This window comes from Vanacampus margaritifer, chromosome 10, assembly GCF_051991255.1.
Source record: "Vanacampus margaritifer isolate UIUO_Vmar chromosome 10, RoL_Vmar_1.0, whole genome shotgun sequence".
Lineage (NCBI taxonomy): Eukaryota > Metazoa > Chordata > Actinopteri > Syngnathiformes > Syngnathidae > Vanacampus > Vanacampus margaritifer.
Window position 1 is genome coordinate 18794825 of NC_135441.1, and position 16079 is coordinate 18810903.

At 39.7% G+C, this 16079-nt stretch overlaps 1 protein-coding gene across 1 annotated transcript in view; it reads right to left on the reverse strand.

Annotated features, from left to right (window-relative positions):
* LOC144059238 (ATP-binding cassette sub-family C member 5) overlaps positions 1 to 16079 on the reverse strand; it is a 37385-nt gene that overhangs the window by 7805 nt on the left and 13501 nt on the right. Inside the window, exons 6-21 of the mRNA XM_077578186.1 lie at positions 15148 to 15321; positions 14678 to 14825; positions 12753 to 12901; positions 12475 to 12582; positions 11069 to 11422; positions 9873 to 9944; positions 9676 to 9800; positions 9533 to 9605; positions 9196 to 9399; positions 8918 to 9043; positions 8536 to 8644; positions 8257 to 8441; positions 6688 to 6834; positions 5336 to 5465; positions 4305 to 4458; positions 97 to 225 (exon numbers count right to left, since the gene is read on the reverse strand). Of these exons, the coding sequence (XP_077434312.1) occupies positions 97 to 225; positions 4305 to 4458; positions 5336 to 5465; positions 6688 to 6834; positions 8257 to 8441; positions 8536 to 8644; positions 8918 to 9043; positions 9196 to 9399; positions 9533 to 9605; positions 9676 to 9800; positions 9873 to 9944; positions 11069 to 11422; positions 12475 to 12582; positions 12753 to 12901; positions 14678 to 14825; positions 15148 to 15321 (2387 nt within the window). The remainder of the gene's footprint in view (positions 1 to 96; positions 226 to 4304; positions 4459 to 5335; positions 5466 to 6687; positions 6835 to 8256; positions 8442 to 8535; positions 8645 to 8917; positions 9044 to 9195; positions 9400 to 9532; positions 9606 to 9675; positions 9801 to 9872; positions 9945 to 11068; positions 11423 to 12474; positions 12583 to 12752; positions 12902 to 14677; positions 14826 to 15147; positions 15322 to 16079) is intronic.

Genomic DNA, 16079 nt, shown 5'->3' on the forward strand with positions numbered 1-16079 from the left:
AAGGAAAACTTAAAGGATCTCCACTGGGGGACGGTGAGGATCAAGGAAGGAAGAGACTAGCCTGCTTGCTTGGCAGACGTGATATAATAAGCTCACCTTTGGAGGAAGTCCCGCTTTCGTCCGTAGGCGTGGATGATGGAGAGGCCCTGGAGGCTGCTGGTGATGTGGGAGGTGAACGGCGACTGGCTGATGTTCTCCAGTCGCTTCAGCTCACGGATCAAAACCCTGAACAAGAAAATGACATTTGAATTAGAGATAGACCGATATGCTTTTTTAAGGGCTGATATCAGGGAGGCCGATAACCGATATTTGAAGCCGATATATATGTGCAGGAAAACAAAAAGTTAGTGTCAAAAATTTTAAGAATAAAATATTAAAAACTCCAGCACTTGACTGCTTAAATGCCTTCAAGCACATGTTTATTAAACAGCTTTTGTGATTTGCAACACGTTAAAGGTTTTTTGTTTGCTATCAAATTTTGCACCAACTATAATGCCAACTCCCAAATAGCCACTAATTCGCAGGCTAACTGTTAGCTCACAGGCTAACCATTTACCCGCACGTTAGCCCCGGGATAACTCCCAAATAGCAGCTAAAAAACAGCTGCGAGCTAACCGTTAGCTCACGGGCTAACCTAATAGCCGTTAATTCACAAGCTAGCCAGTTAGCTCGCAGGCTAATAGCCGCTAATTTGCGGGCTAACCATTCACCCACATGCTAACTCCCAAATAGCTGCTAATTCACGAGCTAATTGTTAGCTCGCGGGCTAATAGCTGCTAATTGCTGCTTATTCACTGTAGTCCTTCATGAAAGAAGACTGATTATCTTCTGTGTTTAATGGAAATAAGACATTTGCAAATATGTTTTTACTTTGGAAAACAATGACCAAAACGTTAACATAGTACAATATCAACCCCCACTCTTTTTTTTAATCACTATAAGAATGCGAAGTACAAAATAAAAACTGATCACCAGTTAATGTACAGTAATCTGTATTTTTATAAATTAAAACAAATCCAATTAATCGATTTATCGATTAAATGAGCGATAGATTGATTCTAAAAAATATTCCATAGTGACAGCCCTAATATCAACCAAAATCGACTTCACATTTTCAGTGGAAAAATGCTGACTCTACTGGCAACATCCAAGTTAAGATCTGAGAAGAAGTGCCGACATCTTGTTGACACATCAGTGCTAAAAACAACCTTAAGAAATGAGGGGACGGAATTAGCAGGTATGACAAATGACTGTGGAGCTTTTCTATCCTTAGATGCTTTCCCTGGCAGTGCTGGTTCTTTTCCATTATCATATGTAATATTCTGAGCATCATCACACAGAGTACTGGACGTCCAAAAAGGACACCGGACACCACGACGTAAGCGTGAGTGAGGTTTATCGACAGAAGGTGCGAATCGTCTGTCTACTTTTAGATCCCCGGCTAGAAGGCCTCACACAAATCATTTGCTTCGCTCATAAAAGCTGAGAAAAGAGAGAACATGACATTTTGCCTCTCGGAAGCGTCGATCCTGACAAACATGTTTACGCTCTGGGCAGTTTCATTTCAAAATGTAATAATAATAAAAAAAAAACTGCTTTAGAAGTGGGTAATTTCGACAGGAGTTTGATGTAACATGGCCACACATCTCGGGAAGATCGCTTTAAAAATCGCCAAGGGTGATCATTACTTATTAGCACGATGAGATCCCTCATGATTGCACCGCATTTGAAATAAAAGTCAGTCTATCATGTCTTTTTTTAAACTCTAAGGGTAACTGTATCAGACCTACATTGGAGAGAAAAAAAACAGTTTGTCGAGTTTAGTTGTGATTAGCAGCTCGGCTGTGAATTGACATCCATTCAAACTGGCCTTGTTGACAGCCGTCGGCACGCACACACACACATACGCCTGATGCTTATCTGCTGATGCAAAACAAGGTGCTATAAAAGCTCGATTCATAAATTTGCAGGGCTGAAATGCGTGCTCGTTTGTAGGCGCAGACACTGCAGGCATTTTTTACACAATCAATGAAGAAAAGAGGAAACTTGTTGTGCACACTTCGTTCCGAATGGAGTTATTTCAGATCTATCATGTTCAGGGGAAATCACCCAGGGTTGCCGGAAGAAATGCACAAAATTGATCATGAGTGAGAGATTTGTTCAAATGTCAAGCATTCCGTGTCGCTAAGACAGAGGGAGCTTTCCTAACATTATGCTATGATACATAAAGGGCGAAGGATAGTCATGATTAATCAATAGCAATTACTACAGGCATTTTTAGAGCCGTTTTAGGGCAGTAAATCAAGTTTAAAAGGAAAGCTTATTTGGATGTAAAACATACATCATTACATTTATTTGTAATCCAGAGATTGCGTCTGGGAAAAACAGTCAATTGTTAGCTTAGCCTAGTGAAAGTCTCTCAGTAGGATGGCCTGTAACTCATTCACTGCCATTGACGGCTATTGACGTCAAAAATGTATTTGAACTATTTCTATTAGTTTTACTTTTTTTTCCCACTTTTGTTAACAAGAGTATAAAAAACTAGAATTGTTTTTTTTGTTGTACATTTAGAACAGACATTGTTTTTTTTGTTGTACATTTAGAACAGATATCAAATTTTTGATTAATCGTGAGTTAACTATTGAAGTCATGCGATTTATTACAATTAAAAATTAGGAGCATCGGACAATTAAGATTGTAATTAATTTTACATTTTATATCTATTCTAAATGTACAATAAAAAAAATCTAGGTTTTCATACTCTCGTTAACAAAAGTGGAAAAAAATGTTAAACTAATAAAAATAGTTCAAATGAATTTTTGACGTCTATAACCGTCAATGGCAGTGAATGAGTTAAGGGACAAAAGACCTTTGTGACCTTGTAAGTCTACCCAACTGCGTAGGTTTGTTTACATTACAAGCAGCTTTAATAAAGTACATTCTGTGGTTTCATACCAATTTATTCTTTATTTATTATTTTAAAAAGTTGTGATTCAAGATTCACCAACTGTCAACTACACTAAGAATTTACACAGAATTAGACCACTCTAATGTGGGATCACTCTAATGTTGGTTTATATGTTGTGCAGTATCCAAGCTCATTTAACGACCTGATAAAACATTTTTGAAAAGTTTTCCACAATCAGATAGATAAAAAAATTTTTTTAAACAAGAATGTGCCCGTATGCAGCTTATGAGTGGGCCCTTGAATAATTATCCCACCCCCAAGAAAACAATTAAAAAAAAAGTTTATTTGCACTAATAAACATTCAAAGTACCGTTTTAAACCATTTTCTTATGAAAAATGAGAGGTTAAATCAGGGGGGAAAATCCACCCCAAAAATGGGGGAAAAAAATAAAAGGTGCCAAACTGCGAATAAGCATTGACTGTAGTTTTAGGTTGTAATATTTCAACTAAATGGCAGACATGGCTTAATTGCGGCGTTCTGCACTGTCCTTGAATGGTAATGTGCAAGAGCTCTTGCACTAAAATAAAAAAAGAAAGAAAGAAAAAATACTCCAAACCTCCCAAACAAATAGCCTAAATTTGGATCTTTTCACTTAAGTTGATCTCGTAAAGTGCCTTTCAGGTTGCCATTTTTGCTTTATTCCTTAAGCTTATACAGGGCCATTGGAAATTCATATAAACGTAATCGTTAATTGATCGGAATTTACCGTACGTTCAACTAAGGACACTTCAGACAGCCCAACCAGTAATCATGATAACGTCAACAGCAGACATCCTTCATATGGGGTGCATCACACTGTGCAAAGAAGAGACTATGACCTTTTGCTACATAATTGATACCAGTTCTATTTTGGACTGTGGTCAGTACATGTCTGCAGGAAAAGGAGAGGGATCAGCCACAGAAAGGGGGTTGTTAACTAAAAATGATTTTGTACCAAAGATGCATTTTGTACGGGCATAATCAGTTTTGTAACATTAGAACCCCTTGCATCTTTCCAAATTTAACAAATGAGCTCTTGATCAAAATCTACTGCACAATTTGTGCAGAGCTGCAGAAAAAGAGAAGTGCCTGTCTGCTTTAAATCATTTACAACAGAAAGGAAGCTGTGTAAAAGGAAACCAGCAACTGATAGCAGTTGGCACGCTCACAAATAAAAGATAACAACACACTCACTGCGCTTTTACTCCCTCCGAGACAACTCGTGCAGACAAGCTATCCGCATGATCTAATCCATAATCATGAGATAATATTCTCGGCAGGCCAATTTGACAAGCCCTTAACGTTGTCAAACTAAAACATTGGTGCAAGAGAGATGAGAATGTGACTCTGACTGACCTGGAGACACGGTTGACAATGCAAAGGAAGGCTCCCAGGGGCAGGATGGAGATGAGGAACCAGGGAAAGACGATACCGACCATTGCCAGGCAAAACAGCACCAGAGTGAGATTCTGCAGCAGCATTTCTGCTTGCATGGTCAGACGAACATCCACTTTGAAGAGAAAACATGAGCGACGTAAGACAAACAGCAGAAGCTGCACTCTAAAAGCAGTTGGGTCAAAAATAATCCAAATTGGGTCAAAAAGGGACCAACTCAACTTTTAATGTTATTCAATTAAGCCCAAAAGAAAAGTCAAATGAATAACCCAGAAAGCAAATCCCAAAATTGGGCAGATTTGGGGGTTATTAATGTAATTTTTACCAAATTTTGGGGTTAAATAATTCAAAGCTGGGTTTGTTCATTTTTAACTCAATTCAATTGTCATTTTGTGGGTTATTCATTTGACCTAACTTTTTGGGTCAATTGAATAACCCACAAAACAACCTTAGTTGCTTTGTGGGTTGTCATTTAATTTGACGCAACGTTATGAATGAAATCATTCATAAAGTTGGGTTGGTTCATATTTGACCAAATTCAAATGGGTTATTCAATTAACCCAATAAGTTGGGTCAAACGAATAAACTACAAAATAAACAGGTTGCTTGGTGGATTATTAATTTAATTTGTTTAATAACTCAAAAAGTTGGGTTGGTTCATATTTGACCAAATTCAATTGGGTTATTCAATTAACCCAATAAATTGGGTCAAACAAATAAACTACAAAATAAGCAAAAAAAACAAAACTGGTTGCTTGGTGGATAATTAATTTAATAACTCAAAAAGTTGGGTCGGTCCATTTTTGACCCAATTTGGGTTATTCTTGACCCAACCGAGTGTACAAAGTCGATGTGACAATGTGACAAGCAAACTGTGAATATAGTGAGGACCACTGGAATGACTCATACATGTGGATGACTCTTCCCAGTGAGAGCACGCCAAGACATATCGTAAAAACATGTATAGGAAATGCTAGCACATCCCCTCTCACCCTCATCCATGTCCCTGGAGAATCTGGTCAGGATGCGGCCCAGAGGCGTGGTGTCAAAAAAGCGCATGGGGCTGCGGAGGAGTCGGCGGAACAGCTTGTCGTGGAGCACGGAGGCCGCCTTCACCGTGCACTGTCAACACAAACAACATGGGCGACAGAACAGAACACCATGAGAGGCGATGCATGGAAGCGCTTAAAGAAACATATGGACTCAGTTGCTGCTTGACTTCACACGTGGTTTGTCACTTTTAACACACACAGCATGAGTAAAGATTAATGTTCACAGTGTGTGTGTGTGTGTGTTTCTCTGTCAAATCCTCGTCTGTAATGACTTACTTTGACTCTGACATAAAGGTTGCGACCTTTAAATCAGACGCCATTTCACCGTTTGAGCAGAAATTACGTGTGGCAGTGGAGAACAGATTAATTCTATTAATAGAGTATTCAACACTACCAAGGTTGTCAACGCAGATTAGGGTAAGGGGAAACACACACACACACACACACACACACACACACACACATGAACTTTCTTTGAAAAATGAGTAATTTCAGGTGGCATACATTAACACAGTGATTAACCTCTTGCTGGTAAAAGAAGAACACGCTAAGGTGTAGCTGCTGACACATGAACGGCAAACATTTTGAAGATGCAAAAAATGACAGTGGAGGGATAAATGGATTTGGTCCACCGACATTACTAACTCATTTCCTCCCAGCCATTTTCACTGAAACAATCTTTACTGGATTTTGACTGATTTCGCAAGGCCCATTCTATTGCTATAAAAACAAGGAACCTACCAAAAGATTAGAGTATATACTTAATAATAATCATAATATTTCTATCAGTTTCCATTTTGCAGCAATTAGCAATAGAATATAGCTAAGTTTCATCATTATTCACAAATCTATTTAAACTGTGGGGAAAACAGCTTGTTTGCAACATTGCCTGGTTGATCTCTTATACTCTGCCACCTGCTGGCCGTTTTTTGTAATAACTACCATTGTTTCAAGCATTCTCTTCAGTTGGGAAAAAGATATTCAAATAATCAATTCATGGTTTCATGATTTGATATCAGGGTTGAAAAGGAAAATCGATTTAATATCGATTATTCTATTTTTTTTAAATTAACCCCTGCCCTTATTGAAATAGTTGGAAATTTGTCAATGTTACCATTATTTGTCTTCATTGATTGACTGTTGTCTTTATTTATCAATAAAGAAGTGTTCAGTGAATGCGCACAGGAAACTGGCGGGGCTCAGAACCTCCCACACGAACCACTGTTCGAAAAGTTTTTGGTTGCAGATCAGAAAAAGAAGCCTGTGAGGAAAGCACCACGGGGCTCTCTTACCTTTACAAACACCAGGCCTCGTATGGTTTTGAGAAACAAAGCGGCGCCCATGGAGATGACATAAACGGTGGAATAGAACTGAATGTGAGGGTTGAGCCTCATGCTGTCCTTCGCCATTGTCTCATTCGCTGAGATTAATGAAGCGTTCTGGGGGGAGGCATATGGAGCAAGGAATTAATAAGGTTGAGTAAATTCGAAAAAACAAAGAAAAAAAAACTTTTTGGGTCCCATGTTGTTAAATTTCCCCCTTAATTAAGGAAGGAAAGCACACTTTGGTAAACAAAAAACCCATCACAATCACTCATCGCTGCATTGCTTTCATTTGTGGGCGCATTTCTCAAAAGCCGCCATCTGCTTTGCAGCACATCTGCTTGCTCGCCGCTTGTGCTTACTTTTAATTACGCTCACCGTTTTGCAGTTATCGTATTTTTATTTTTCCAAATCAGAATAATGCTCAGAGGGCTATCTCGCCTTACTGACCCAACAGCGTTGTTTTTATTTTGCTTGCTAAAGTGATGCTGATTGCTCAAGGACTAAAGGACGCATTTTCCATCAGCAAAAATGGGAAATTTCCTGTTATTAAAAATCCATTTGTGACTTCTGCAACAAGTCTCGCCTCTCCAAGTGGTCCAGAAAGCTGCTGCTTGAGTGCTGATGAGAACGAGGACATTACATGTCTATGCGCAGTACTGCATACAAAGTGATGTCTTGAGATACTAGTTTAAGCCATTACGTGACCACACTTTTAACATTATCTTTCATCATTGAAATGAATGGAAATGCCAGTAATTCGTTCAAAATGACAAAACCCCCCAACAATACTTAACTGTATATAAGATTTTATATGCACCTATGGTTAAAAAGGAAAGCCTGGAGTCTGTTGCATAAATGCATAAATGCAGTTATTGTATTATTATTAGGAGTGTCAAAATGTATGCATTATTTTTTATTTAATTTAAAATTCCCTTAACGTCACTATTTTTAAATAATTAATTAATTCTTATATTATTTATTAATTCATAAAAAAAATAATTACCCAATTAATTTACAATACAAAAATTACCCTTACTTGGAACGCCTGTACTGGGGTAATTCCAGTCACAATGCAGCAGACACGTCAAAATTTAGAATTTAATAAGAATGCATATATTTTCAACTTGTATTTTACAATTTTAAAAAATGTGCAGAAATTCACCAGTTACTTCATGTTGAAGATTAGATAGCTCTTAATATGAAAAGAAAAGTGGACTGGGCAGTAAACAATGTCTTACAAATGCAATAATGCTATCTAGAGGCAGAAACATAAAATAAATATTATAAAATTACTGTATCAATGACTAAAAGATGCAGCCTATTTAACATTTTTTTCCCCACTTTTATGTTAAGAGTATGGACACTTAGAAAAAAATATTGCCAGTGCAATCTGTTTTCTTCTTTATATTTTACATATATTTTTTATTTTGATCAGCAATCGGCTTCTTTTTTGACAACTGTGCCATGTTGTTTTGCGGTGCAATAATAAATAAATAAATAAAATACAGTACAAGATAAAAAAAAATCCAGACTCACCCCACTGCCCTGCCTAATCCAGTGACTCAGCCACCAGTTGCTGAAGGCGATGCTGCCCGTGGTGCTAAGGAAGAAGATGACGTTGAGAATGAAAATCACCGGACCTCCTGCTGCTCTGATGTAGGCGGCGTACACGGCCCAAGTGACAGCGCCGGTACCCTTCTCTTCGGGTTTCATCAGTTGTTCTGGAGAAGAAAGAAAGAAAGAAAAAAAAAACGCTGATACGTGACATATGTGAATGAACGAGAGTGTGAGCCTTCAAGTGTTCAAGTCTGTCACCTTGTTTGCTTGGTGGGTTTTGGTGGACCTTGGTTATTTCCTCGCCATGGCAAACGGTTATGGCGGTCAAATTGTGCTGCTTGTTTTTAAAATTCTCCCTCACCAGAGTCTATGCAAATAAGAACAAAGGAAGAAATAAGGTGAGCGACTGTACATGGCAGCTGTGACAAAAGCACCCTTTAGAGATATCAGTGACAGGATCTTTTGCATCTCTCCAGTAAATCAATGGAGCCGTAAATAAGCCTGCTTTGTATAAACATTTCCAAGCTATTTGGCCTTTCTTTCTTGGGATTATGAATTATTCAGTTTGCAGCGTTACTTTGTAGCGGGAGTGAAGGTGCCTTATTGGAAAAAAAAATATTTTTGCTGCCCCTGGCCTTACCTCCTGTTGCATACTGCTGAACAGAGCAGCATAGTCACGCTCTTTAGCCATTAGCTGAGCGTGAGTGCCGTGCTCGGCTATCTGCCCGTCCTTCATGAGGATAATATCATCGCATTCTGGCAGGTACTGAAAAAAAAGGCAGAATGTAAATGTAGCATTGATCCAGATGATTAAAGGTAAGGTAAGATAAAACTGCAACAAAGTGCCATATGCCAGCATTCTTCCAGTTAATTCAATTTGGTTTCGAATCATTCCCATGCAGGTTGCCTCTCCCTCACCTGCAGTTGGTGGGTCACAAAAAGCACCGTCTTGCCTTTGGCCGCTGCCCGTATGGCCTTTTTGAAGATGTGAGAGCCCACGCACGCGTCTACGGCGCTGAGAGGGTCATCCAGGAGGAGTATAGGCCGCTCGCTGTAGAGCGCCCGGGCCAGGCTCACTCTCTGTCGCTGACCCCCGCTCAGGTTCGCTCCTCTCTCGCCGATCTGGAAAGAAAGAAAACGCAATCCTTTTGATGCAGCTGCACTCAATTTCCATTGGGAGCTACTTCTCATCACTTTTGGGGCATTTAAATTTTGCAGCACAAAAATGCGGCAGACAGACAAAGCACTCCATTACCTCCGTCATGTCTCCGTAAGGCAGCTCTGCCAGATCTGGGAGAAGACAGCAGGCTTCCAAAACAGAGTCATATCTGAAGATGAAGCAACAATGCTCAATTTGTGATCATTTTGACTGCCTGTACTTACATCATCATAACTTACTTTTCTTGCTCAAACTCCTTCCCAAACAGGATGTTCTCTTTCAGGGAGTCATTGAGGATCCAAGCTTGTTGGGACACAAAAGCGAAGCCTCCAATAGCGGCGACGTTGCCTTCTAAAAGCGTCATCTGTGGCACAGATTGTTGCATTAAAAGATTGAAGAACTTGTAATTGATACAATTCCAGCATTCGGCTCTTACTTGTCCCAGTAGTGCTGTGAGAAGAGAACTCTTCCCGCTTCCGACACCGCCGCAGATCCCAACCAGTGAACCCTACACAGCCAACAAGAATAACATTGGAGACTCAAAACTTTAAATCACAGGTGTCAAAAATCTTGAAATCAAGGCAAAAGGTCAGCTCAAGCTCTCTACGTCAATTTATGTGGCCTGCAAAAGCCTGTCACAAAGTTTCCTTGACTTCTGTTCGTAACCAATCATGGCTTTAACCTTATAAAGCCTTTTACCGCCAAGAACGTTTATTGACGTATACTAACATCCCAATTGGTGCCGCCAATAACGTTAATTGACGTCAACTATGTTTTTTTTTCTCTCAATGGTCAGTGCAACGTCTTGTGTAGCTCTGATTTGTGAATGGGGTGCAAAAAAAACAACAACCATCTACTAAATATGGCCAGCAGATGGCAGCATTGTCTCTTGTCAATGGGCTCCCGTGTATCAAATTACATGAAAACATGGCGGATTATGAAAAAATAGAACGTTTTCAAGGGTGACGTGAATGATCACATTAAATCTAATTCACAGAGCGTCATTAAACAAAAAATATTGAAGAATACAATCCAATTTTTCATATCATATCCGCCATGTTTATGTAGTTATAGTTTGCCTCGAAAAATTTGTGAAAATGCTCGAAATCGGCTGCCACTAAAGGTTGTTTTTTGGATAACGTTTGCCGTAAAAGAGTTAAATACAAGACATTTTGAGCCCTCTATTACATAAGTATAATTAAAAAAATATATCATTAAAACCCTGACGTATATGGTCTGACACATGCATTGCACGGATAATCCATTAGAGGGCAGTATCACCCAGGAGATGGCTTGCACCAATTGAGAAAGGAGAGACACCTATGATTATTAATAATGGGAAATGTTCAGATTTTTTGAAATACTAACATGTTTGATATGTCTATTATTATAATATTTTTGACGGTTATAAATGTACAAATTTACATCATTGTGATCGGATGTATCAAATATGACACAAATCAAAAGTCGTATGTGGAAGTTGATTTTCCCAAAAAAAAAAAATGTTTTAAAGGACCAATAAACACTTAATTTACCAAGAATGAATTTTTTTTCTCATATATTTCATGGTTTGGAACCACCATGACGTGGCCCAAGGTAAACAAGGCGTCTATTTGGATGTGTTTCTCATACCCTCTTTACACGCAGGTCAATACGATGCAGCGTCTTGTGCAGTGGCGGTCGAATGCTTTTCGTGGACGAGATGGTACTCTGTGGACTCTCCTGCTCCATGTTTGTGAGGAGACTCTGGGCGTTGGGGTTCTCCTTGTGGTCTTTGGTGTCCTCGGTGGTGATATAAAGGCTTAGCCTCTCCCGGCGCAGCACGCGTCTCATCCCCCCGCAAGGCTTCTTAGGAGGCGGGTTAGGCTTGGTGGCCGGGGTTCGCGCTTTCTCCCACACCAGCGTGGCGTCCTGGAATTCCACCGCATTGCAAGGGTCTTGCATTTTGATCAGCACGGCTTGTCGGGTGTCCATCGTGAACAGCCTCTGTGGGGACAGTGGAGCTTAGATGACTAAGGGAAATCTACTTGATTAATTAGAGAGAATTGAGGAGTTTGGTTGAGGCAGAGCTGGTGAAATCAACAGGGGGCTAATTTATTAAGATCACAAATAGCGTGAGCTAAATTGCGTGTTCACTCTCACATGGGTTCTTACGTGTGTCACCTAAAAAAGTACTTTACTCTCCAAGTACCACCATCATGAGCAACATAAAATACATTAGCATAGGCCCAAGTGTTCATCAAAGACAAAAAAGACTAAAAATTATATAAAATATTTTTAATGTAAAAATGTAAACTAAATGACAAACACTTCTAAATGCTTCAGTGTAAATGTATTACATTTTAAAGGCAAAATTAATAGAATAATAGTCTGTATACAGAGAACTCATTATACAACGTGAAAGGTCTCCAGGGTTTAAATCACTTGAGAAATGTTTTATGTGCTTTGGAAGGTTATCTATCCTGTTTTGGTTAGCAATTAGGTTTCATAGGGCTGCATTCAGTGAAAGTAGGAAACATTTGACTGATTTACTGTGAAGGTCATTAGTGAGCTGGAGGCTCTAATTTGGGTGAGAGGAGGGGTAAACCCAGGACTGGTCACCGGCCAACCACAGCGCACATATAGACAACTACGGTATTGAAATTCACATTCACACCTATGGATAACTTAAGTAAACCCAACATGCATACTTTGGGAATGTGGGAGGAAGCACAATAAGAAAGATGCTACAAAGGATGAGAATATTCGAACCCTCAACCTCAAAGCTGTGAGGCAGTTATGCAAAACATTTTCCTGGATTTAAGGATTACTCTAAGTCATTTCTGCACATAAATAGAATGTCCTTTTGGTGCTGTTGCTTACTTAACCCTTGCTGGCTGTGTGAAAACATGTGCCACTAACATGTGACATTTACCAAAAGTTTGGAACCCAGGTGGGGGTGTGGATTGGTCGTATGTGTTCTCAGCATCCACAGGGGAGTTCATGCTTTACACACAAATAGGGCACCTCTACAAAGGGAATTCATGTGTATTTCTCACCTGGAATCTCTTCACTGCCACAGCGCCCTCTGAGAGGGACCTGACAGCCAGGGGTGTGACCTTCAGGGCGAAGGTCATAGAGTTGAAAACGGCAACAACAGTGAATGCCTAAGTGCGGGAAAATCAAAGCGTTATTCTATTGATCCTCCCCTGCGGCAAGGTCATGTCATCATTAACATTAGCGCTCATTTGATTGTGCACGTGTATATGAGTGGCAGGGTGAGAATCATTAAAATGCAGTTAAAAAGCAAGCGGAAAGGTCTTTTTTGTGAAAATACCTCTGCTGCAGTAAGGTCGTAGCCCAGGGCCATGTGCAGGGTGAACGTGCACACGCTGGCTATCACCACGACGATAGGCGCCACGCCCACTGTGAGGCTCTGGATGAGACCAGCTCTTTCCAGTATTCCCCTCTCCTCTAACCTCACTTCTGTTGACGAGACAGAAATGAAAGTTCAAGGCTAGCCAATCATGGATCTATTTTCTGTACTGTTCAGGGTCGCCGGGAGCTGGATTCTGTGACAGTGGAGGCTCCTCCTCTAATACCCCTCCCCGTTCTCCACTTACCAAGGACAAGTAAAAAAAGAAAATGAAAAAGTTAATTGGAGGCAATTAACTCATTTCTTTCACTCCCAGCCAACCCCCTTTACTTTCCCCTGGATTTATCTGTTTCCGTTTTGCAGCAATTAGCATTAGAATACATTCATCATTATTCACAAACCTGTTTAGAACTGTGGGTAAATGAGCTTTTTTCAACATGGGTTAGGTTGATCTATTTTGCTCTGCTGCCACCATTTTTGTAATACTACCATTTCTTCAACTGTTTTGTGCAGTTGAGAGGCTGCATCAAAGCCTTCTGTATGCCATAGCATAAAAAAAAACAATAAAAAAAACAACAACAACGTATAAATACGTCTTTGGGACACCTAAAACAGAATATAGTTATACGTTTTGGGAGCAAATGAATTAACTTCAATGAAGCCATTCTTAGGGCTGTGTCACATTATTGATGTTGGAAATACAGTAAGTAGATTATTCAAAAATTTCACATACCCTCTGCAATGTGTGTACCCATGGTTGGGAAACACTGAGCTAGAGCTTAGAATGTAAATTTAATATCGAATTGGATGTCCCTCAGGTAAAATGGAACAAAGGGCCATATGTTAGCATTCTGTTGCTTCATTCAATTTGGTTTGGAATCATTCCCTGTGCAGGTTGCCAGTTACTCAACTGCAGCTGGCGGGTCACAGAGCACAATGGACAATTTCACCAAGCGATCCTGCTTATTATTCTGCTTCTCAGAAGCTAACACACTGCTAAAATAACTCTAATCTTAGCTACCTTAAGTCTTTCAGATAGTGTAGTCTTTGTCTTAAAAGTGGCAGATTTTCAGAAGGGTTATTATTTTTTAATGAGCAGAAATGTGATGAGACCTTTTATGTATTTGTGAAAACCCTGTTTGAACACCTGAGTAGCTCAAAATAGACAATCATGTATGGTTTCAAAGGGCACTCCGAGAATCCTTTCAAGCCTAATCACAGATTTATTTCTGTCCTGCTTCCTCCAGGTCTTTATCTTGAAAAAAATAAATAAAAAAATCTCGCTAGTGTATTTCTTTAACTGTGCTTTTCCTGTATCACAAAACACAAGGTGATCATCTCTTCATGACACTTGTACCCCTGTGGACTCAGGTGGCTATTAGGCTGAATGGTGATTAATCACCATTCTAACCAACAATCACAGGACAGCGCTAAAACAGGCCCCAGAGGGCTAATTGAGAATAGCATTTAAAGTTGGGGGGGGATCCTTATCAACAACCTACAGCAAAGGTCCCGGTGAGAAAAGGCCGTCACTAATTCATGCACAAGTAGAGCGGCCTCGACAGTCATTCGCTGTATGGTAAGGCTCCAAACACCTTGCAAATTAACCTTGGGGCCAAGAGATTCAAACTGGCCTTTCCGATAGCGGGCGGCACAGGGAGATGATTTAAACGAGCTAATGAAAATGGATTTATGGTTGGGATTATCTTGCCAGTCTACTTAAGAGGATATGACTTTCTTTTCCAGGTGATAAATTTACATTAGGGACCTTCGGGGACAGCTGCTGAAATGAGTTGACGCGTAGCTTAATTAGCATGCTTGCGGCATGACTTTGCGTTCCTGACCACAAGCAGGAAATCATTGGCGCGCGACGACAGGAAACTCACTGTGAATGTTCTGCGCAAAGGCATCTTCCCAACAATACATCTTGATGAACTTCATGCAGCCAAGGATCTCGTTCATCAGCCTCACGCGCTGGTCAGTCACCACCACACACTTCTTGCGGAAATACGCCGTCAGTCTCGACGCGAGCATCTGTCCAGACGGGAAGAGAGAGAAGAGCGGCGAGATGATGACAAGAAAAATGAGAAGCGGGAGAGGAAATGAGAGCAGACACAATCACATAAAGCTGCACTGCTGGGCCTCCTACAGGGCCTGGATGGATAAATGGCTTTTGCATCAATAGCTGTGGTGGCTCAATCTGAGTGCAATTGGGAAAGTAGCTACAGAGTGGACATGAGATTGATTGCAAAATATCAAAAGCTGATTATTTTTTTTACAGTTGGATGTCCAGGATGAAATGAGATGGTTTCTACAAACCAGACTATTTAGAAATTAGATGCTAATGTCAATTTACCATGGCGGGATAGAAGATGATGAAAATGGCTGATCCAATTAAAGCGGTGGGACCCAGGAAGTAGATGGTGTAGGTCAGGCCAAGGATGCACACCAGGGGCCCCCCAGCCAGCAGGCAGCCCACAGAAACGGCCTCATAGAGACGCTGGCCATCAGTGGAACAGATGTTGATCAGCTGGGGAAGGAAGCAACACATTATCAGAGACCATGGGTCTGCAACCTGCGGCTCTGGAGTCACATGTGGCTCTTTAGTCCCTCTCATGTGGCTCCCTGTGGATCTCTTACATACATGGCTTTTTACACATTTTTATTATTATTTATTTTTAGAAAATGAATTAAAGATTTAGAAAAAATAATAATTAAATATTCCCCAAAAATCCAGTCCAACTATATAAGTTGTCTCAGAAAGAGACAAAAGGTAGATGAAAAAGTTTGGTAAAATACCTAAAAATGCCCAAAAAATTAACATAAAATGTCCAAAAAGAGCTGAAAATTATCATATAATGTACACAAGTACAAAAGTGAGCAAATTAATTTGTAAAAAGGCAGTAAAGAAACATTCAAAAAGTATACTATAAGTACTATAAAATGTCACAAAAAAGAAATCCACAAAAATTGTCAGAACATTTATTTTTAGAAAGAAAGAATTTTTTAAAAAAGTAAAAAAACTATAAAATGTCCACAAAAAAAATAATCCCCAAAATGACCATAAAATGTCTACAAAATTCCCAGAAATGTAAGAAGAAAAAAAGGAAGAGAGGCAATTTTTTTTTTTACCATAATATATCCATACTATTTTGTTAATCACAATGTTCAAAGGTTTTGCGGCTCCAGACAGATTTTGTTGTTGATATTTATTTAGTCTAAAATGGCTCTTTTGACTTTTAGACGTACACTAAAAACGTTTTTAAAAAAAACTGTTTAATTACTAGT